Source organism: Papilio machaon, chromosome 11 (genome assembly GCF_912999745.1).
Source record: "Papilio machaon chromosome 11, ilPapMach1.1, whole genome shotgun sequence".
Classification (NCBI taxonomy): Eukaryota; Metazoa; Arthropoda; class Insecta; order Lepidoptera; family Papilionidae; genus Papilio; species Papilio machaon.
In genome coordinates this window covers 3365862-3388602 of record NC_059996.1, presented here as the reverse complement: position 1 = coordinate 3388602, position 22741 = coordinate 3365862, and the positions used below count along the sequence as shown (strand labels likewise).

At 33.6% G+C, this 22741-nt stretch overlaps 3 protein-coding genes across 3 annotated transcripts; 1 reads left to right on the top strand and 2 right to left on the bottom strand.

Moving 5' to 3' along the window:
- Nucleotides 1–2031: 2031 nt before the first annotated feature.
- Nucleotides 2032–8187, bottom strand: LOC106713563 (glutamate receptor ionotropic, kainate 2-like). Its single transcript, XM_045679919.1, has 16 exons — nucleotides 8013–8187; nucleotides 7800–7940; nucleotides 7166–7492; nucleotides 6748–6839; nucleotides 6557–6673; nucleotides 6198–6380; nucleotides 5505–5660; nucleotides 5141–5341; nucleotides 4467–4718; nucleotides 4175–4398; nucleotides 3711–3848; nucleotides 3192–3390; nucleotides 2867–3095; nucleotides 2673–2788; nucleotides 2433–2585; nucleotides 2032–2332 (listed from the first exon to the last, which is right to left on the bottom strand). The coding sequence occupies exons 1-16, from the start codon at nucleotides 8092–8094 to the stop codon at nucleotides 2150–2152; spliced, it is 2793 nt and encodes a 930-aa protein (XP_045535875.1). The 5' UTR covers nucleotides 8095–8187; the 3' UTR covers nucleotides 2032–2149.
- A 98-nt stretch (nucleotides 8188–8285) lies between these two features.
- LOC106714162 (glutamate receptor 4) lies at nucleotides 8286–14934 on the top strand. Its single transcript, XM_014507129.2, has 16 exons — nucleotides 8286–8492; nucleotides 8561–8698; nucleotides 8877–8980; nucleotides 9233–9395; nucleotides 9736–9950; nucleotides 10071–10220; nucleotides 10403–10582; nucleotides 10663–10866; nucleotides 10936–11166; nucleotides 11251–11474; nucleotides 11730–11867; nucleotides 12050–12248; nucleotides 12457–12688; nucleotides 13968–14083; nucleotides 14214–14366; nucleotides 14621–14934. The coding sequence occupies exons 1-16, from the start codon at nucleotides 8411–8413 to the stop codon at nucleotides 14813–14815; spliced, it is 2724 nt and encodes a 907-aa protein (XP_014362615.2). The 5' UTR covers nucleotides 8286–8410; the 3' UTR covers nucleotides 14816–14934.
- An 87-nt stretch (nucleotides 14935–15021) lies between these two features.
- On the bottom strand, nucleotides 15022–21260 carry LOC106714152 (glutamate receptor ionotropic, kainate 2-like). Its single transcript, XM_014507117.2, has 16 exons — nucleotides 21242–21260; nucleotides 21066–21158; nucleotides 20746–20889; nucleotides 20289–20398; nucleotides 19876–20032; nucleotides 19499–19707; nucleotides 19110–19295; nucleotides 18867–19019; nucleotides 18213–18650; nucleotides 17909–18132; nucleotides 17690–17827; nucleotides 17300–17498; nucleotides 16670–16901; nucleotides 16226–16338; nucleotides 15866–16024; nucleotides 15022–15406 (listed from the first exon to the last, which is right to left on the bottom strand). Exons 1-16 carry the CDS (start codon nucleotides 21255–21257, stop codon nucleotides 15230–15232), a joined length of 2748 nt encoding a protein of 915 aa, XP_014362603.2. The 5' UTR covers nucleotides 21258–21260; the 3' UTR covers nucleotides 15022–15229.
- Nucleotides 21261–22741: the final 1481 nt, after the last annotated feature.

Genomic DNA, 22741 nt, shown 5'->3' with positions numbered 1-22741 from the left:
TTGGTGAATTCAGGTGTTCACTGGCTTGTTTGCCACCTTTATAATATGAAAAAATGTACAATACTGTGCAAGGGATCGCACAGAGTAGACCATAAAAGAGAAGATCAGAAAGAAAGGTCGCGACTCACGGAGAGGCGGAAACGACGCACAGAAAGAGAGAGAAATCCTTAATTTTTTGTCTCTAACAGCAAGCAAATCTCTAACAGCGAGCAAAGTCGGGATATTTTTAAATACTTTTAACATAACATATGACGCATTTGCAATACATTACCTATATTGTTATTAATTATGTTTATAATTTAATGACGTAAACGTAACGTGATTTTTTGATAATTTTATCGCATATTACTGTTTTATATCACTAGCCTACTGTTTTAATACGTACTTTAGATAAATAATCATTTGACGGTAATAATTTAAATAACAATTAAATTAACAATTTTTAATATGGACATCATAACGCATTAGCAATAGAAATTCAGTGAAGACGCTATCAAATAATTGTCGTCAAATTTTTGCCAGCGTAATTATCATAAAACATATTAAAAAATCACAGTTATGTTTGTTTTAACGTAGATTAAAGAATGAATTAGATAAACTAAAAATCTTATTAATATTATAAATGCGAATGTTTAGATGTATGTATATATATATGGATGGATGGATGGATGTTTGTCAGAAGGTATATATAGGTAGGTAATATGCAGAACGCCTCAAAAGATCCCGATGAAATTTGACATAGAGGTAGAACAAAGTCTGGAAGAACACATAGGCTACTAATTATTTTTTTAAATTCCGCGCGGACGAAGTCGCGTGCGACAGCTAGTATAAAGAATGAAATCCAGAAATCTATACTATTGAAAGAAGAAAATTTCACAATCTCTTCAAAGTATACAAAGAACTGGATAAAAGTAATCAATTCCAAGAGATAATACATTTTAATTGTAGATAAAAAAATGATTGAGACTTATCATTAACAATCAAATAAGAATTAACTGATAATTATTTATTTATTACAATCATTATCGTTCATTGTTTTGTTCTTTTATGAAAAGGAATCGGTAAACAAAGCTTTGCAATTTTGTATTTCGAACTGTGAATACATAACCTAAATATTTTAGGTACTTTCTTATATTCTTTTTAGCAACTCATATTTGTTGATACATAAAGCTTTTAAACTCGCATTTTACGGCAAAATGTGTTGTTTACTTGGGATTAGTCATGACATTTGGACATATTACCATAAAAAATCACATTAATTTGTTATCAAGAGTTTCTATTGCTTGTAAAAATACATAAAATCATCCCTTTAATTCGCTATGAAGAACAGAGAGTGCTTTTCCCTTCTGTCGATTAAAGGTAGGCATCTGTAAATACAGATGTCTATGGGCAGCGGTCGATTCGTTAATCGTTTTTCACCTTATACTAAAAAAATAATAAAAGCGTTATTAGGCGTTTACGTAACCAGAAGTACGTTTCATCGTTTATGCGAACCGAAATATCAACCGATAATTGATTTTACATTAATCACTCCAACGACGACAGTAGCAAATTATTCGAGGTGTACGTATACTCGTAGATGTTGTTTTTTGATATTGTCGCGTTTAGAGATTCAGGTACTGGGATATTATTATTATTATTATTATTATAGGTATTATACATCATCATCAGCTCACTATACGTCCCCACCGAGGGGCTCGGAGCCTACCCTAAGTTAGGGGTGACTAGGCCATAGTCAACCACGCTGGCCAAGTGCGGGTTGGTTGACTTCACACATATCATTGAATTTCTTCTCAGATATGTGCAGGTTGCATCACGATGTTTTCCTTCACCGTAAGAACGTCGGACAAATGTACATATGTAAATCGAAAATCGAAAACACAGTAGTACAATGCGGGATTCGAACCCAGGACCTGCAGATTGCAAGTCGAGTGCTTAACCCCTGAGCCACCGACGCTCTCCTGAGCCACCGACGCTCATTTAATTGACTATTATACATTTGAAACAAAATCCTAAATGAAATTGGTACATTTATTTAGTGTTTGCATTAATATGTGACTTCTTTTATATATTATCAAAATCAAAATATTACGAAAATTTTAATGTCGAAATGTTTTTGGAATATTTTGTGAACAAGTAGGTTGTAAGTCTAGCGAGGTTCTCTTTCGAGATCAAGAAAGTTGTCGATGCCATTAGCACGTTCTTTGTTTACGGTCTGCAAAGAGGAGGCAGCAGAGGGCGCGCGGCTGGGGTTACGCAGCACGGGCTTCTGCAGTTGGAAGAAATTCAATGAAGCTTTAAGTTCTTTGATGAATACTTCCTTGTGTGTCACCTGGAAATACCGTAATCAGTTAGAAAACATAATAATTAATTTCATTAGTACAAATTATTAAAACATTTTCCAATACAGAATTCTTTAAAAGTGTACATACCCTTTCACGAACAACGATATTTCTGACTTCGTTCATAAATTCTGCTGCCGTTATAAACAACGCTAAGACAAGTCCGCCGATTAGTACGAGGAACGCTCCAATCAAATTTTTTATCTCCAAATCTCCCTCTACATCATTCTTATCTTCCTCTTGCTGAAGTATTTAAAATCGTAAATCTAATTAAATTAAGGTTAACAAGAGCTTTAGTAAGCCAACAGTTGTGAATAATAATGTACTTACGTTACATGATTTAGCACCATACTTATTTTCCCACCATTTTCTTTTAATTTTATCTAAAGCATTGGATTCCTTTAACTTTAGAATAGCTCTATTAATATCTGTTCTAAAAGGCGAATCTGTAAGGAAAATAGTTTTGTTACATTTTTTATTTAAAGGAGTTATTTAAAGGAAATTCTGTGACAAAAACTTCTTACTTGCAGGCATAGCTATACCATAATCTTTAGAATCTAATTCACCACCCACTTTCTTTAATTCACAATTTCGTCTTAATTTATATTCGATAGTTACAGATTCCATAAAGAAAGCATATTTCCCTTTGCCATTGATTACTCTCTTTTCTCCTTCGTCATTATTATTTACTAAAACTACTTTATTTGCGTTCATGTTCTCGTACATCCTTTGATACATCTTGTCTTTTGAATTCTGTAAATTTAATTTTTCTTCAATTAACGTAAGTTCTTTTGTTTTTATTTTGACATTTGTATGTTCTTTAAGTTCGGTCATTGTTATTTTATTTACCTTGAAAAATCCCAATGTAGATCCACCATCTATAGCACCATAGAGGATTTTGTTTTGAGTTGCCAAATCTTCGACGCTATTAATTGGTTCGTTCTCTAACGCAGATGTCATAGAGGCTGATAGTTGAGCAATATATGTCTGACAAACTATCACTGCGAAGAACCACCACATTGAACAAACCCATCTTGTGCCTATAGCTCTAGAGAAAAATGGAATAAGTGTTTTAATGTGAAATTAAACATAAAATTTTTTGAAGAAATAATGAGTATATAAGAATAATGAGATATATTAACTATTAACTAATATTTAAATCATATCTTTAATATATGAGGAAGGTAACATCTTTCGAAGCATAGAATTACTATATAAACACCACATACCACGTTTCTTATTTACCCTTATTTTGTACAATGCTCATTAGCTAGAAGAAAGAATACTTTGAGTATTCCATAAATATCCGAAAAAAAAACAAGGAACATGTTCTGTCATGGTTTCTTGTATAATATAAAAAATGTATACTTAGGTAAAATATCACATCCTTGCGTCATTATAGAGCCCATTGTGAGCCAAGCGCAATTTTTGAAATTCCAAATGTTTTCCAATTCCTCAGGATCTTTATCACACGGTTGCGGATTTTCCCAATCAGCTGGTGATATTCTGATAAATATAATTTATGTTTATCTAATCGTTTCAGTAAATAAATTAGTGATTTATAAAGAATGATAAGTAACTGATATTTGAATAGATCTATTCATTTGTGATATTAAGATTTAATCAATATTTTGATGAAAATTAAACAAGCCTCGCATAAGTAACTCTATTGGTGTAACATGGATAAGATTGAAGCGATTAAAATAGTTTTCTACGTGCGATTTTTGTAAATTTGCGTATCACCATCGATTAGAAAAGAACCGGTGGAACAGAGATATATTTATGGTTAATTAATGACATTTAAAATATTAATTAGGAATTCAAATTGTTACCTCGAACAAACAAATAGAACGATAGAGACAACGCAATATGCTGTCGCTATATACATCCAGACTTCAAATGTATAAGGATTTAGAAATGAAAACATTCCTGGGTCCACTTTCTTCTCTTGAACGTACAAAATACTTATTCCCAAACTCATGAAAGGTACAGAGAAGTCGACGACTTTCTTCCTTTCTTCTGTTATTGTCAAATCACAAACCGCTAAATCAGCTTTCTGTGAATATCATTGTCATCAAATTATAAAAGAGCGAATTTTAATCAGGTCTTAATTATTTCACTAACCTTATCCAACAAATCTCCAATTAAGCCATTCCATTTCTTTTTTTCTTTATCATATTGACCATAAATATAATCTGTATCATATTTAAATGAATACGTATAGTTAAAATTTTCTTTCTTTAGTGTTTCAAAGATTTGCTTAACGAGGTCAACTGAGAAACCTTCGTATCTTTCACCGTCGTCTTCTTCTTCACATTCAAGTGTTGTGCATTTTTCTTTTTCATAAAAGTAAGGCTTAGCTTTACGAGATATTACCTAAGGATACGAATTTTACAAAACATATCAAATAAAGCAAAGCTATATAAAATTATTTCGAGGAATCGAGTGATTAAGAGATTTACGTCAAAATTACAAACACAAAATTTTTCAAGTAATAATTTATTTGAAATAATAATAAAGTATTCTACGTTCGTATTTGTAATGGGTAAATGTATTTTAACATTTCTGATAGCAGTTCAAAGTCATGTACTATATTGATTTATTAGAAATGTTTAGTATCAGTCTCTTAAGTCCTCTGGAAGAAGTCTTTTAAATATCTTCTAACGATATCGATTCATCCATCCATCCACGCAAGTGATATTTTATATTAAAAAAGCAATAATTTATAAAATATACTGTATCGAATGAAGAATTATTGAATTGTGATTTTTTGTGTGCTTCAAGTATACTATACTTACGTAGAAATGTTTTCTAGTTTGCTGATTAACAATGTTATCGGCATCCGGCCGGTCCTCTATTATATTTTCTCCCGAAGAGGACTCCCAATTACCTATTGTTTGTCTTTTTCTTAGATATATTTCGTTGACGTGTAGAAGATAATTTGTTCTTTTACCCATTTCATTAAACTCAATGTTTCCAGAAACTCCGGTTGTTTTCGTCTGGAATTTTAATCAAATAAGGTTAGTGAATAACTGATCGCTGTTTTCATTTTGGATTGAACTATTATAATCTGAGTAATGTTTGAATTAAAATTAAACGTTGTTGTAAGTAATACATAAAAAGTATTAAATTATAAGTAATATAGTTTAGAAAAGAAGTAACCTTTAAAATTTCCTGTTGCATCAAACCACCATGCTCCCATATATCTTCAGAATCGCAGGAGAATGTTGGAGGTTTTTGGATAGATGTTGTTTTTTCTACAGTTTTAAGAGCCTTAACAACATGATTTGCTACGTCATTTATAAGCAACGCCTCTATCTGGAAATCATAACCGCGAGTTTTCACTGCCGAAACATCTGTTTAAAACATCATCTGTGTCTTTCCAAAAGAATAAGAGGGAACACCATAATATGTTTTTTTAGATATATTTTTGGGAAATTCACGATAATGTTACATTTAATTATAAACTTAGACAATGTTTCAAATAAATTTTAGCTTAAACAAATGTCGACCCTTCTACTACACACTGATATTAGACATTACGAGAAATCATGATTATTGAAAAAACGATTATGCGTAGACTTTCGAAATACGATCTTGACAAATAAGTGTAACAAAATACTTTATTAGTAAAAGTTTTGTTGATACATATTTAAAGGTAAAACTCTCTAATAACCACGTTGACGTCCTTAATATAAATCACTGACGGACAACGGTTTAAAATACGTGTTTATCTAAACAGAGTCTAACTGTAATTTTTTGGAGTAATACAGTTAATCTTAAAGAAATTCTGTTTAAATGATAGCAGATTCTTTGATTGTTTATTTTCGCGAAAAAAGATGTATATTTTTATACCGGCATGTCAGTGACAGGAGGTGACACTGTGTTGATAGCCCATCGTTCAACTCTCTGTGCTAAAAAGTGCTGTGCGTCTATTAACTTGTCATAATCTGTGATACTAAGCCAAGTGATGTTACATCGGTAGTCAGTGAGCTTGTGAGCCACGATCGAAGTGTCCAGTGAAGCGAAAATATAATGCTGCAAGAAAATAAAGATAAAAATTATTACAATAGTAAATTAAATTAATAATAAAAGAAAAATACAATTTGTTAACAAAAAACGATAATGTCAAATGTGAAGAAAATAGAAAAAAATATTGTTTAAGGGGAAAAGGTTCAGTTGATGCTGTTTCCTGCTATAAACAAAATTCTTACCTGATAAAAATCATCTAAATTTAACATGTTTATAATATCCATGTACTTAAGAACATTATCCACGTGACAATCAATAAAGAATCGAGTTTCTTGGCTGTTTTGCAACTCTTTGAAAACCTGCAATTTAAAAAAAAAGCGATTTATTTTCGTAGTTATTTTGGGAACCAACTTCGTGATATATTTTTACTAACTTTATAATTATCACCATCGGGTTCGAGTTTTCTTATTGTCACTGGATACTGGTCTGTGTATTCTGCTAAAATTTTCTGTATACGTATTAACCCTGAAAAATATAGACAATTACAGTACTGTTGGCTCTCAAGACTTGAAAAGATTTTCGTTATTTGTAACTAGCTTTTAGCCGCGACTCCTCGTTTCCTGGTTCTAAGCTACCTGCCCACCAATTTTCAGTCAAATTGATTCAGCCGTTTTTGAGTTATAAATAGTGTAACTAACACGACTTTCTTTTATATATATATGTAAGATTACACTCTAGATTTTATTTTCGCCTGAATGACCAATTAGACTCTAAAATACTTTTTACACATTAACATGTTTCTGTAAAATTTGTTATAATAAAAATTCATTAATAATACTATAGTATCTTACCATATTCATCTTCATAAAGTGCAGCGAAATTTTCCCATTTGTAATATTTTAACAATGCCGCATGCGCTGTAGAAATTTCATCACTGTCAGGATAGAAATTAATGATATTTTTTTTATATTCGACTGCATCTTCATGCATTTCAGTTTCGGTGCTGTTATCGACTATTGTTGAATCATTTTCAAATATATATTCGATCTCTGGAGGCTGCCAGGTAGCTTGTAAATATGGGATTTTAGAAATAAAGCACTGATCAAGTACTGCTGTATTTTTAAATGGACTTTGTGGTCCAACTATAGCTATTGGTTGCATCATTTTGTTTGAACATACTAAAACAAAAGGAAAATGTTTATAAAAATACAATCCTATGTACCTTTTTAAGGGTATATGTATGATTATTATTCGCTACGATCAAGAGTTAGTTTTACTAAAGCTTTGATAAAAAATTTAGCTGGAATTTAATTCGAATGATCTAATAAGGAAGGCGAATTTCTGAATATTCTGCTAATCATAAAAGTTAATTCCCATTACGCATGTAAATTAAATTTAGCTCAGTTTCTTTCAAGAATAATGATAGTGATGGTAATATTATTTTTACACAAGTGTAATGATTTGGATTTGGAATTTGGAACTTACCGTCGCGCCATGTTGTATAAATATCCGGTCTAGAACGCGGTATAATAATTGGTTCCAGTCTGTAATCATCTAAGCTTGCATCTTTCATACTATCGTCGAATGCTAGCCTTTGAGTGATAGCTTCTTCTTCGAATATACCCGCTAAAAGCGTTTTTTTAAAGAAAAAGTTTACAATATATTTTGTATCAATGTTTTGTTATTTGAAGTCCATACCTATTTGATATGTTGCATCGCTTCTGCTCTGCGCACTGCACTTTTGACTTATTAGGTACAAAAACAAAATAAGCCAACACATGTTTATTTACAATACTATTTAATATTCACAAAAACAATGCACGTCTTCATTTGTTTCTTACTTTAGATTAGTAAACATTGAATTTTACCGCAAATATTTGTTTATTTTATTATTCTTTTCTCAACATAACTTCACTGAAAAATGTTTTCGATGTTATTAAACTGAATAGACTCGCAATCGTGGTAAACATCACTTCGTTTCTGCCACATTTATAGTGCGTGATGTGACCTAAAATTGTTTTCCAAAAATATTTCAGACGGCGTGAGGCCGGCGCGCTCGCCTCATGCTCGTCTGGAAACTATTTTAAAAGTAAAATATGTCTCCCATAAGTTCATTGTTAATATTGTTTATTACGTATCTTTGTGTAAAAGTTGATACTCTCTCTCGTTTTCCCGTAGGTATGAATTTACAACCTAGAAAAGTCTTCTCTCACATTACTTGTCATTAATAAATATTTGTTTTTCAGGCGCACTATTTAATCATGAAACAAAATCAAGATCAGAAGAGGTTTTTAAAGTACTATCGAGCTTGGACACTTCGAAGCCGTTTCAAGGACGTATTCTTCATCCAAATGTCATCAACTCTTTGTCTGTATCACAAGAACGTATGTATTCTGACATTTAAAGGCTTTTATCTGTAAATCCCCCCCCCCTCCCAAACTTTTTAATTTAGATACGATATTTTTAAGGCATCTTATTATTAAGCACTTCGAAAGCAATAAAGCGCTATGTAGCAGTTTTTTGAGAAATTGCAGTGTAGTAATTTTTTTTTTATATTTTTAGTATGCTCCGATACTTTGGAAAATAGAGGTATCGTAGCATTAATCGATGTGCGGCCAACGAATGGTATTTGTGATATCACTTGCTTGCTTTGTAATAAACTGCATGTGAGTATAAAACATATTATTTTACCTTTCTTTGTCTTTTTAGCCTTACTGTGTTATGTTACTTCGGCTCAGTAAAGCAAAAATTGCTGTCATTTTTTAAACAGGCGTTAATTTTCTTTGTATTAGTTTGGGCCATGTAAAGTTAGTTATCCTCGATTGGCTGGTTATTTATTGAGTTTTTTAAACTTGTAGTAAATTTTACAAAGCTTGTCTTTCTTCAATCTGAAAATATACATATATTTCAAATTTCAGGTTTCCCATCTTTCCGTTGCTTGGGAAATACCAGATACCTCGGATCAAGATGAGTTTTCATTTTTCTACCATCCGCCACCAGAGCTTATATCAAAAGCATACGCCACACTTATCAAAGAGTTAGAGTGGGACAGATTTACGTTCTTCTATGAAGATGATGGCAGTAAGTTGATTGAATGTTTTTTTTTTCGTAGATATTCTAGGATGCTATACTTACAGATGGATTAAAAACCGAATATAGTGGTTGGATGGTGGAAAGTTGACTTTTACAGTAAGCAGAGGACAACCTGGCTTTGATAATTATGTTAAATTCACACATGAGACCTACGACTTTACAGGTTGTACACGGCCTAAATTATGTTGAGTCATTGACTGCCACATTTAGGACCTTATTTAAAAAATAATTAGGTTTAAAAATATTACGGCTATCAATATACTATATATATGAAAACACCACTTTACATTGCCGGTTCGGTGTGTGCCATTAAATATTAACCTTTCAGGTTTCATACGACTTCAAGAAGTAATAAATTATTGGCCATACAACAATGAACGGATACAATTTGAAAAATTAGAACCCGAGGGCGATAATCGGAAGACATTCAAAAATGTATTTGGGGTACTAAGAATTAGTTACCACTTAATAGATTGTGAAGTTAACAACATACAGAAGTACATGAAGGAAATTGTTTCTGTGAATAATTCAACACAATATCAGGTACATTGAAATAAGGGTTATTTGTATGAAATGCTTTTTTCAAAAGTAGTTTCTGATAGTTTCTAACTATTTTTTTGTAAAGTATGGGTTAAGTTATAATTTTGTTTTTAATATTTGCAGAGTTTTATTTTAACAGCTCTCGATTCGTACTTGATAAAACTAGACGAGATCTCTCAACTTCGTGCAAACGTATCAACTCTACATTTAACAAAATCAAATGAACCCATTTGGAGAGATTTCGGTATAAACACTGCTGAAATGCCAGTTACGGTGAGATATTTTTGTTTACTTTATATAACGGTCATAGAGGAAAACTTTTAAATTTTATTCATATTCATTGAAATGTATGATTGTAATAGTACGTTGTTTCAATTTATGTTTGAATTTTGATAACTGTGTTAATTATTTCAAAGAAATAACGTATTGAGGAATTGTTCTTACTTAATTTTTAGATTGAGACAGCACTAACTGCTGATGCACTTAATCATTTTGAAAAGGCTATTCGTACTATGAGACAGGAGAATATGATGGAATATATTGATCCACCTGAAATATGTTTTGCTGAGAATAAAGCTGCTTATAAAGAAAAAGCTTGGATACACGGAGATGCCTTAAAGGAAGTGTTATTACAGGTAGGGATAAACAATGGAATAATATTAAAGATTACTATAAATAGTTTCATTAAAGATATTAACTTATTTTTTTGTTTCAGACTACATTTAGAGGTACTACTGGAAACATAACTTTTGATGAGAACGGTAAAAGAACTAATTTTACACTATATTATTCCAAATTAGATAAAGAAAGTCAATTTGTTCACGTCGGTACGTGGGATTCAAAAACAGATAGCTTTTTAACCATAAACAGTGCGGTTACAGATAGATCTAAAGCTATAACTTCGGATTCTGTTGTTAGGGTACGTACAGTTCATAAAACATTAATATCTTAACATAAAATTATCATTAAAAAATTTTCTTTGTATTAGGTTGCCATGAAAGTAGGTATGCCATACTTTGATGTTGAAGAAGCAAATGGAACCATCATCCAAAAGGGTTATGCAGTAGACCTTATTGATGCCATTTTCAAACATATAAGACAGCAAAAAGGATATGGTGATATTAAGCATGAAATATATAAAACTAATGCGAATAGTGCTGGAAATCCAATAGTCGGTACAAAGAAGTGGGATGGCTTAATAGGAGAAGTTTTAGAATTGGTAATTGATACTTAGGTCTATGAATTTAAATATTTTTCAATTACTGAACAGTGACTTCTGAGTGACTCTGTGATTATGTTACAGAATGCTGAAATGGCTGTTAGTGATATAACAATAACATCTGAACGTAGTGCCGTTGTGGAGTTTTCAATGCCGTTTATGTCGTTGGGTATTAGCATGCTGGTCAGAGAACGTGATCCCCAGCAACCTGATATGTTTTCCTTTATCAAACCTTTGGCTCTGGATGTTTGGTTATATTTAGCTACTGCTTACATAATTGTATCATTTGTTTTACTAATTTGTGCTAGGTAAGTTATTAATATAATTAAACAAAGTCTTATAATTATGTCAATGTCTGAGCTCAAAAAAAAAAACTTAGCTCGATTTTATTTTCAAAGAAAGAATGATTTGTGAAGAAGGTTTAGGTAGACTTCTTTTTGGCAAAATGGCTAAAATATTGCATTAAATATTAAAGGTGGCTGAAGTAAATACTTCGTGCTGAATAAATTTTCAAGTATTTTGAACATTTCTTCAGCATTATTGCAGTAGTGGCTTATTTTTAGAATGAGTCAAGGCGACTGGGTCAATCCTCATCCTTGTAACCAACATCCTGAAAATCTACAAAATATTTGGAGTCTATACAACTGCATGTGGCTCACAGTCGGTGCTATAATGACACAAGGTTGCGATATATTGCCAAGGTAACTTAAATCGTTGATGTTTTTACAACTAGCTAAATTATCATTGTTAAAATTTAATTTAGATTTTGTGCATTGTTTTGTTTCCATATTGTACAAGTTTTCTTTCTGTATTAATTTGTTTTAAGTTTGAAATTTTGTGACTTTTGTGAAAGTTATTGGTGATAATAATGTTATGATTCTAGAGCGGCGGGGTCACGTTGGGTGACAGGAATGTGGTGGTTTTTCGCCCTCATAGTGACTGCGTCATACACAGCTAACATGTCAACATTTTTGAGTAACAGTCGACGTGATAACGAAATAAAAGACGTCAAAGAACTTTCGGAACAAAACGAAGTTTCATATGGTGTTCTTATTAATGGTTCAACTTACAACTTTTTCGCGGTGGGGATAAAATTTTATTCTTGAAATTTGATTATCATTTTAATCTACTTGCTATGTTTTTCTTTTTACCTTGAATAACTGCCATTGCGGGGTGTAGATTTAATTTAAGAAACTTACTAACCCTTACGAAGTGACTTTATCGTATCATATCAGTATAGTGGAAGATAAAAAATTTGCTAAAATAGGTAATTCTTTTTTTTGCAATTAGAATTCAAATGATTCAGTATATCAGAAGATTTGGACAGTAATGAAATCCGCCAAGCCAACAGTCTTTACCAACAACAACGATGAAGGCAGAGATCGAGTGGTGAGAAGTAAAGGAAATTACGTCTTCTTTATGGAATCTACTGCTATTGAGTATTATATGCAAAGGAATTGCGATTTGAAAATGGTCGGTTCTAAGCTAGATTCTAAAGATTATGGCATCGCTTTACATAAAAGTGAGTTTTAAATTTAATCTTTGGTTTCTATTTTTAAATAAAAAAAGTTTTGGCTTTTAATTCACTAATAAATTGTTTATTTACACAACTACTAAAAATTACTCGGATAGGTAATTTAGCAACAATACGCATTTGAATTGTCATGTCCGGAACAAAAGCAAGATTTAGAAAGCGTTGTATTTGTCTATCGCAATTAATTATAATCTAATCTACCTGACTAATACCGATAACCAATGATGTTGTTAAGTCGATTTAATAAATTAAAATATTAGATTAAATATAATACATAAAAACTAAAATATATCATTAAAAGGTGTCCCTTTAGGCAAGGTTCCGAAGATACTGGCAGCGTTCCCCCTTTGAATGGCAAGACTTATTCTTTGTCCGAGGTAGCTGCCAGCTCTTCGGTCTCCTGTGATGTCGACTAACCTTTTTGCTGTTTCCTTAAAAAGACTTTTAGCGCTAGGACCCCACGGACCAAGGGTCTCGACACCGAATGGGACAAATTCATATTCGGAGCCGAGACCCCTGTATTTGTTAGCCTTAGCCTTTTCAGCCGCTTCACAAGCCGCACCAGCTCTGTTGTTGGTTCCATGAAGATGGGATGGGGCCAGCGTGTCTGAACAGGTAGCATCCCATACCAGCACCCGACCCATCTTCCATGGAATCAAACTCATACCGTCCGGCCTCTTGCCATCGTCTCTTGCAATACCAGTTGGTTCTAGTAGACTTGGTACGTTGACGGTGGCAAGAGACCGGCGTATGATATCGTTGAGTGCTGCATGTCTTGAGAAGCGGCCTGCACTTTTTTGGCATGACAGTCCGTGATGTCCTAGAATGTCGACATCACTGCCACAGGGACATTTATGAGAAATGCAGACCGGAACCCCGAGCCGTAGACAGGTTGCGATTCGGAGCGTGTCAGGCTCAAGAAATGTTCCTTTATTTGTTGACGGGTACGCGTGAAGCCAGTAGCCGGCCTCATGCGTACCCACAGCCAAAAGCCTAGCACGCGCCGAATCTGTACTACAGCTCAAAAGATTGTCGTAAGTCAGTTTGCAGTTTAAGTCGTCCCAGCTCCTCTGTGACTTTGGAGAAACTGGAAAATTTTGACCTGGGCATGCAATTAAAAAAGCGTTTCTAGCTTCTTCCAAGCCAGCAATCTCAAAGTTTGAAGGGGGTGCCCTTAAAATTTTACTTATGAGATTTGCTGAACTATGGACAGAAGATAGAAAGGCTGGTAAAGCGACACTGGAAATTTTGACTAATTATATTTCAGATTCTCCCTACAAAAGGCTAGTTGATAATGCTATATTAGCATTACAAGAGACAGGAGATCTATTGGCAATGAAAAAGAAATGGTGGGAGAGTGACGTTAAAGAAGGAAATTGCGAGGTACTTTTAACTTTTTGATATTGTTTTGGAATTTTTTCTTGGTTTTTGATTCGAAGGTCAATATACCAATTTAATACTGTTGTATGAATACTATTTTGTATTGGTGTTTTAATTTTATATCTCTTTTCAGAAATCTACGAACGAAGCAGAAGATAATGGTTCATTACAAATGAAGAATACCAGTGGAATATTTTTAGTGTTGGGTTTCGGTGGAATTTTAGGTTTCTTCGTGGCGATAATTAATTTCCTATTACATGCGCGACAAATTTCTGTGAAAGAAAAGGTATAGTAAATTTTTTGATAATTATTAACTTACCTAAAAAAAAATCTTGTACTTACATTTCCGAAATCAGCAGCCGAGAAGAATTAATTCTTCATAGCGCGTGGTTTACTACATGACAAAATTAACAAAATTAATGTATAAATTGATTAATTTGTAGTAAAATTAACCACATAAAAATAAACGGAATCTTAGGTAACCAGCTCTTAGATGAGAGAACCGACTGGCATCACCATCATTTCGTTTTATGGTTGCAGGTGACATTCAAAGAGGCTGTCCTGAGCGAGTGGCGGGCGTCGCTGGACCCGCGCGTTCTGCACAAACCTGCCGCTCCCCCGCGCTCCGCGCCACCTTCAGCCTCGCCATCCCTGCGCCGTGAGCGCTCGCAGTCTCGAGCCGTCTCCGTGCTCAGAGCTGCTACATCTTTCATCAATTTTGATGAGATATATTAATTTAATACTATAATAATATATAATATACTTGTCATCACAACATTTTATTGTTTAACTGCTTATTCAGAATTTATAAATAATCGGAATCTTTTCATTAAACACAAATGATCAAATAAAAATTAATACTTAGGAAGTGCGAACACACGACAAAAGCCACAAATAAGTATCGTATAAGACGACTAGCAGATAGAGAAAAAGGGAGGAAATAAAAGAGAAATGGACGTGTAAGGCATGTTGACTTTATTGATATAAAATTTTTACAGTGATTTATCTACATTGTCAATAGTAGTCAGAAACTGAAGGTTCAGATCGCCGTGAGAATTGTATTATCACATTTGTTATTTCGGGTTTTCTAAGAGATGACAATATTACTAGTGTTACTAAAGTAGAAACCCAAGTAGCAGTAGTGTTAAATTATTTAAAAACATCGAGGTGAAAAAGATCAACCGCTGAGCGTAGTACTGACGATGCCCTCGATGCTATAGACCCCGAGGCGGATGATGACGGTCTCGAGTGAACAACGGGCTTCTCAGTTTCCCAGAAACTTAAAGCGAACGCCAATTCCGCCCAAAACGCATCCGTTTGCGACATCTGAAAGGGATTTTTCTTATTCATTCGTTTATTTATGTATGTTTTTTAACGACTAATATTATTATGTTTATTGAATATAGATTCATTTAGCATTTCTATGTTAGTTAGTTAGTTAGGGCTTTGATTTTTTTAACATGAACATGTAATATTGCAAAAAGTCAGGTTCCACTGTTCTAACACCCACCTGTATGATAACAATATAGTTATACCTTTTATTCTTTTAAGAAAAGGATACAACAAAATATCCTTATTCCGCTACGGCAGTAGCAATGATAAATAATAATAGTACAAAATTGCAACAACTCCATCACAGTTCACGTTCGTGCCCCAGGGGCGTAAGCAGAGATTACGGATTTAAATGCGGCGCGGTACTGATACACCTTCCTTGTTTCTTCCACATTAATACATCTACGCATATTGCAGAATGGTTTCGGGTGCTCTTAATAATGGAAAAATTACCTTTTGCTCGATTGCAACTTCTCTAACATGCCAAAGAAACTCAAAGCCCCCCATAGCTGCGGCCATCCCGCAACCAATACCCAGCACCACGAACACGCCACCTACGTTGTCCACGCCCAATTCCTCAGCACTCGCACCCTCCTCTCCTGCTTCTTCTGCCTACAAAATACAAAAGTTAAAAAAGTTTAAATTTAATCTGACAGCTTGACAACCGAGCCTGTTAGAAAAATTCAATTAGTTAAAACAATAAAAAAAAAATTATAAACTGAAAACTATCGTATCGTTGGATAATGTATAGTGCAAAATAGACTCTGAAATTTTGACTTATGTACAATTTTCATTCTTAGTGATATAACTTACAACGCAGGCTTTTTCCTTGGGGACTTTCCACCAACGATTTTTAAGTTCAACTAATTTTCCACTTTCAGCAAGTTTCAGCACTGCGTTATCAACGGCTGTGCGGTATGATGAGTCTAAAACACAAAGAGATAAAGAGAGACAAGCATAGATGTTTCCGCAGTAAAAAGTTTTTTTTGTAACTTGTCAGTTACAACTTGTTTACAGCACCTGTTTGCCTTGAAGAGGCACTTAGATGGCAATAAGCCTAAAACAGCTGGGGCTGTTACTTCCATATTATTACCGGATTTTGAGGCAGACGAGCTCTTCGGTGGACGATTCATGAAGTGACTGGGCTCAAGGGCCCAGGAGAGGGGACCACGGCTTGGGTTGTCACTCATTACGCGTTTAGTATTCCGATTTAAGGGTGCCTGAGAGAGGAGTGAAAACGTTAACTTGTTTACGTACCAAATGGCATCGCTATGCCGTATCCTTTGGAGTCCAATGTGCTACCGATTTGCATGAGGTCACAGTTGCGCTCTAATTGATATTCAATGGCAGTTGATTCCATTAGGAAAGCATACTTCTTTTTCATTTTTATCACTCTGTCTACTCCTTCGTCGTTATTTTTAACAAAGACTGAGGGTCGCGTCGATTCCATGGTTCCCCACATCTTTTGAAATGTTGATACATTTGAACGCTAAAACAGTACAATCACTATTATCGGCCGGAGTGTCAGTCTATCGATCGACCCAACGGGAAACACCCCTTTTATTAGTCAGTTCATATTATTTTACTCATCTAAGATTCTTTGCTTGGTTTACGTGGCATTTTTAATTAACATTTAGTACGAATTTAACCGATCTAAAGATTGCCATTACATTCGAAAAACATTATCTATTGTTTAGAGGAAGATCAAATAATTTTTGTTGTCCGTTTGTTCAAATTAAAATAATTTTTGAATTGATCTCAATGATTGAAAATGATTTTATGCGTCCAAGAATTAATGACGATAACTTATTAAGGTTGCTTAACTTAGTCTTGGGTTGAGAAATTACTTTCAAACTTAGACAAATTTAGTTTGATATCGTGTTTTACCTTGAAGAATGAATACGTCGATCCACCTTGTACCGTACCATATTTAATTTTAGTTTGCATAGCTAAATCTTCAGCGCTTTTTATTGAATCATCCATGGCGGCGTTGGTCAGGAAAGCAGCCAAGTTCGCAGTATACGAAGAGCACATTATAAGTGCAAAAAACCACCACATTCCGCACACCCATCTTGTTGAATATCCTCTGAGAAATAGTACTTCATTATACTACTTAGTAAATAGATTTTCATTATACAGAAGAATTTAAAGGCCAGAACATTTTTAATACAACGAGTTACGAAAGATCTTTCACGAGGTCTTTTAAATGTTAGTTGTAAAGATGCTTAAATTTTATTAAGTTGTATTTAATAAACGTTTGGTATCAATACTCCTTACTTTGGTAGGATATCCGAACCTTGCGTCATAATTGAACCAACGGTAAGCCAACATGAGTTTTTGATATGCCAAATATTCTCCAGTTCCTCCGGAGATTTGTCACACGGATGAGGATTTTCCCAATCTTTTGGCGCTAATCTGAAAAAAACATGTCTCTTAAAAATGTCTATTAATGTATGAAGAATTTGAAGAACAATTTCAAATTTAATACTTTCTTACCTAGCTAGTATGTGAAGTAGTAACGAAACCATTAAATAAGCCGCTGCCATATAAATCCAGACATCGACGGAAAATGGTTTGAGGAAGGAAAATAATTCGGGAGGAGGCGGTGTCGGTTTTGAATACAGAATACTTATACCCAAAGTCATAAAAGGCGTTGTAAAGTCAACCGAAGATCGTCGCTCGTACGTTATAGTTAGATCACAAATAGCTAAATCAGCTTTCTGTAATAAAATAATCGAAATCCATTGTTGGGTATTTTATGGACATTTTATTACTAACTTAACAAAACAAATAAACAAACCCTTTCCAATAGATATCCTATAAGACCGTCCCAGGTCTTAGTTTCTTTATTGTATGAACCGTAAAGATTTCCTGGTACTATGATTATTTCATAATTGAGATGTAACGATTCCGCTAATATTTCATGTATTAAATCTTTTGAATAACCTTCGTATCTATCATTACCAGTCAATTCTTCGCCTTCTTTAGGAGTCCTTTCAACCAAATATGGGGCTCCAATTCGTGACACTACTCTAAAAGTTTTGTTTTGCCATTTCTCAGCTAACAAATCTGAAACTTCCACCGCTGTTCTCGCATATTTATAACCAGTGATGGAATTCCATTTTGCTATGCTGTTAAAACCACTATTAGATAGTTCCATTATTTCGACATTAAAATAAGTTCGTTCACCAGTGGTATTATCCAGTACTATTTTATCTGTGATACCAGTTGTCGGATTCTGAAATATTTAATAGATCAATTAATTATGAAACAAGCAAGTTAGTGTTAGAGTAAAGTTATGTTATGCTTCTGCATTTTTTACATCTCATTACTGTTTCAGGATGTTTATGGGTAGCAGTACTGGTTACTATCATCGGGTGAACATAGAGATCACTTAACGATAGTAACCAGTGTTTGCTTTAAAAAACGTTTTTCTATAATAAATTAAATATACCATTAGTAAGTGATCTAAGAATTCCTCGCCAACTTCCCATTGACTTTCAGAATCACATTCAAGTTCTTGGGGCTCTATCGTAAATCCTTCCGGTGCAGTTTTAAATGCATCTGTTATCAATGTTGCAGCATCGCTGGCTAGTGCAGCTTCTACCTTTTAATAAAAAAAAATAGAATAAAAAATTTAACTTTAAAATTATTTTCTTTGTCACTAGTAAGAACTGTATTGATTAAATATATTTACTGTTATTTCCTGGGTTGTTTTTGGTATTTCGACATCAGACCCACCCCTCGTCTTCCAATCTGCTAAATATGATAATGTTCTTGAATCGGAATGATCCACAATACGCATTGAGGTCACGTTTGATAGACCATACCGAAGCTCTTCTAGATCCAATGTATGTGCATCGAGTGACATCAGGACATAACTCTGGAAAAAACACGAATAAAATTATATGTAATATCAATTACTTAATACGCAAATGATATTAGATGAAATAGTTTTTGTATGAGTATTATGAGAAAATGAGTCAAAGGCTGAGTTTTGCTATTTGAGGCATAATTGTTTCCAAGCAGTGATATATTTATGGTTGTTAAAGATAAGAACCTAAACTAGGTTAAATGTGAACGTACCATGTAGTCTTCGAAAAATTTTACTTCATTAGCTTGTCTTAAATATTCAAGGATCCTTTCTGCTGGACAATCGATGATGACTCGCGTAGCTCCGGTTGTCTTCACTGCTTTGAACAATGGTCGATTGTCCCCACCGGGTGCTAGTCTACGTACAAACCATTTGTGTCCCGGCTCTGCGTGTTTTAATATTTCTTGGAGTCTTATTAGACCTTTTGAAATAACACAGGACATTTGATTTTGCATTTATGTTAAAAATATTATTCTGCATGGGTGTTGTGTCGAATACATATATTGCGGTGACTTTTTACCTATTGTAACGATTCAGAATTCTAAAATACCACAAGTTTGCAGTTAAAAATATATTAAACTTATCTAACCTTGATCATCATCATAAAAGAGTGTGTAGCTGTTCCAATTACTATCCTTAATGTGTGACGCAACAGCTTTTGAAAGAGCGACTGCTTCAGGATACAAGTTAATTCCGGGCGGTGTAGGTCTTTTTATTCCTCGGGCAGGAGTAGGTCGCCAAACAGCCTTTAAAATGTTATTTATTTAAAATTTCCTCTTATAAGTTATGGGGCATATCTATTGTTGTAATTGTAGTTGTATACAAAAATAGTGATGTGAACATCTGATTTCTGGATCACGACTTGTTAAGTTATAACAACAGTTAGACGACTTCCCTGCTATAAATATGATAGGGGGTAAAATAATTTATTTAGGAATTATAATTTCAACAGTGTTTTAAGTAAAACAAGACATTGCGGACAAAATTTTGTTTAACACATACTTGTATGTGAGGTACCCTCGCAGCTCTACAGCGCGCTTCGACCACAGCAGCTGAGTTCGCGTCCGATGGCCCGAATATTGCAACAACGCCGCCGGCTAACAGTTCGCATGCTGGAATATACAGTATAATCATATATAATATAAATTCTTCTTTTTCATTTTTCTTTCTGACATATACAGTATACAATTCCAGAAATATTTACGCCGTAATATTCATGGGATATTCATGTAAAAAAAAGGATTCAGTAGGAAAACAATGTTCACTGAAATTTAACAAGATTTATGTTTTTAAGTACACTTATGATATTAATCATAATATGTTCAAGTTATTTAACTGTCACTTCTTTTTGTTTTTTGGAAGATTAGATAAGAAAATGTATCAAAGAACAAAATTGACATTAAAAATAGATCCATGTCTCTAAACCTGTAGTAAAAAATCAAAGAAGAATTTGTGTTACCGGCTTTAGACGCAGCAAAGCTATCACCCTCAGGTATATGTATGACTTTCATTGTAAAGTGATAACGTTTACTTTCAACAGACGCTCGCGTCAATGCCGAAGAAAACGCAACTTCTGCCAATGTATTCGGTGGTAAGATAACACCTGAAATAGAAATCTTCATTTAACTCTTAACTGTAAAACGATAGAGTTCCATTAATACAAATTTTACAAATATATAACGTTTAGGTATTTTATTCTCAGATTTTAAAAATTAATGGAGTGACGGAAAGACTTTCCACAGTCACAGAAATATTCTGACTATCAATTTTTATACTTACCAATAGGAATAGTTGTCTTTAAAGATTCAAACTTTCTAAACGCGTTAATTTTAGGTGCAACCACAAAGTAAAGTAGACACACTTTGACTACATCTGTGAAGTAAAAAAATCCTTGTTAACTACATTTAAATTAGCCCTAAAAACTACAAACAAAAACTACAATGAACAGAACGTACCTTGAAGACGAACCATTTTTTATTCACGAAACTTTGTGAACGAAGAGATTGTTAGGGTGCACAACGTTTCTTATTAAAAGTTTCTATGTTGCATTTTGCTTTTTTTTTAAACGAAACTTGGGGACTAGGATAGTAAGAGACACTAGGTCACTGTAAGCCGATCGATGCCAGCGCCCCCAACTGATTCGCTACCGGAATCGTTCCAAGCGTTTGACGTATGCATCATAAGAACACAGCCAAATAAATTGCACTGTATATTATAAATAAACGACCGAACTAAATTAGTTTTCGAAATAGAACATCACCTAATTTAATATTCAGCGCATCGATTGTACTATAGTACCTAAATACTTACTGAGCTAGATAATCAGAAAAATTTACTTCGTAAGCCGGCATTGGCAAGCCGGAACAAGGCTGTTTATGTTATATGCCTATAGTTCCGCTTTTTTGTTGTAAGTACCATTGTGATCCGTAATATAATCGGCTTGACCAATTTAGAATTGTATGATGTCACTCGAAACATATTCTTACTGCACCAGAGAAGACCTGTCTTGTTATAAAGACATAATCAGGTCTTTGAGTCAGTAAGTCAGTTTGCGAGGCAAGAGCAGGTGAGACGAAATGCCACGGTCTCTGCGCTTGGCACTAGTCCAGAAACTAACTACTAGTTCTAACTGTAGACACTAATATCGGTCGTCCGTAAACTTGTGGTTAACGCATGCTTACATTGTTAACCACTGGATCTGGTTTCGTATAAACAATATGCTGGCTTCCAGTTATGACGATATTTGGTTAGTGTCTTAGCACAAATATTATCAACTCGAATATAATAATTGTTCTACTCGTCAAAAGTAATTTTATTACCAAACAATGAAAATGGATTTCGAGGAACAAAGGAAAAACAATGTTTATCCTTTCATTGAAATTGTCACTTCAGAGATCTAGCAAGTCGAGAAAGTATTCGTAAAGTCGTCGAAAAAGTTGTATTAGATTTGTACAGCGTCTCCTTTGGGGCGTAAAGTACAACGACAAATCTCACAAAAATTTTGACATATTATGTCGTGACGTTACGAAAATGCATATCGAAAAATTTTCGTGATAGAACCTCTGTTTTACCCTGCACTAATATATTCACAAAATTTATAATTTCATTTAAATAGTGTCTCAAATACAAATAGTAAACCATTAAAGTAAGTATTCTTAAAGTATCATAAAATCTGTATTGTATATGAAAATTTTCATATTCAATTCTTTACCCTGATATATATTTCACACGGCAAAAATACGTTCCCTGTTTTCTATAGATATTTACATATCAAAGTTAAAATATCCTTTGTGAAAATATACAACAGTTTTATGGCAATTTATAGAATACAACGACCTTTCCTCTCGAGGAAAATAACTTTAGATGTTGCCAAACTACTTTGAAGACATGTACTGTATATGCTCGTATTTGAAAAGGAAGTTTATTTATAATCATAAATTGCATTTAACTTAACA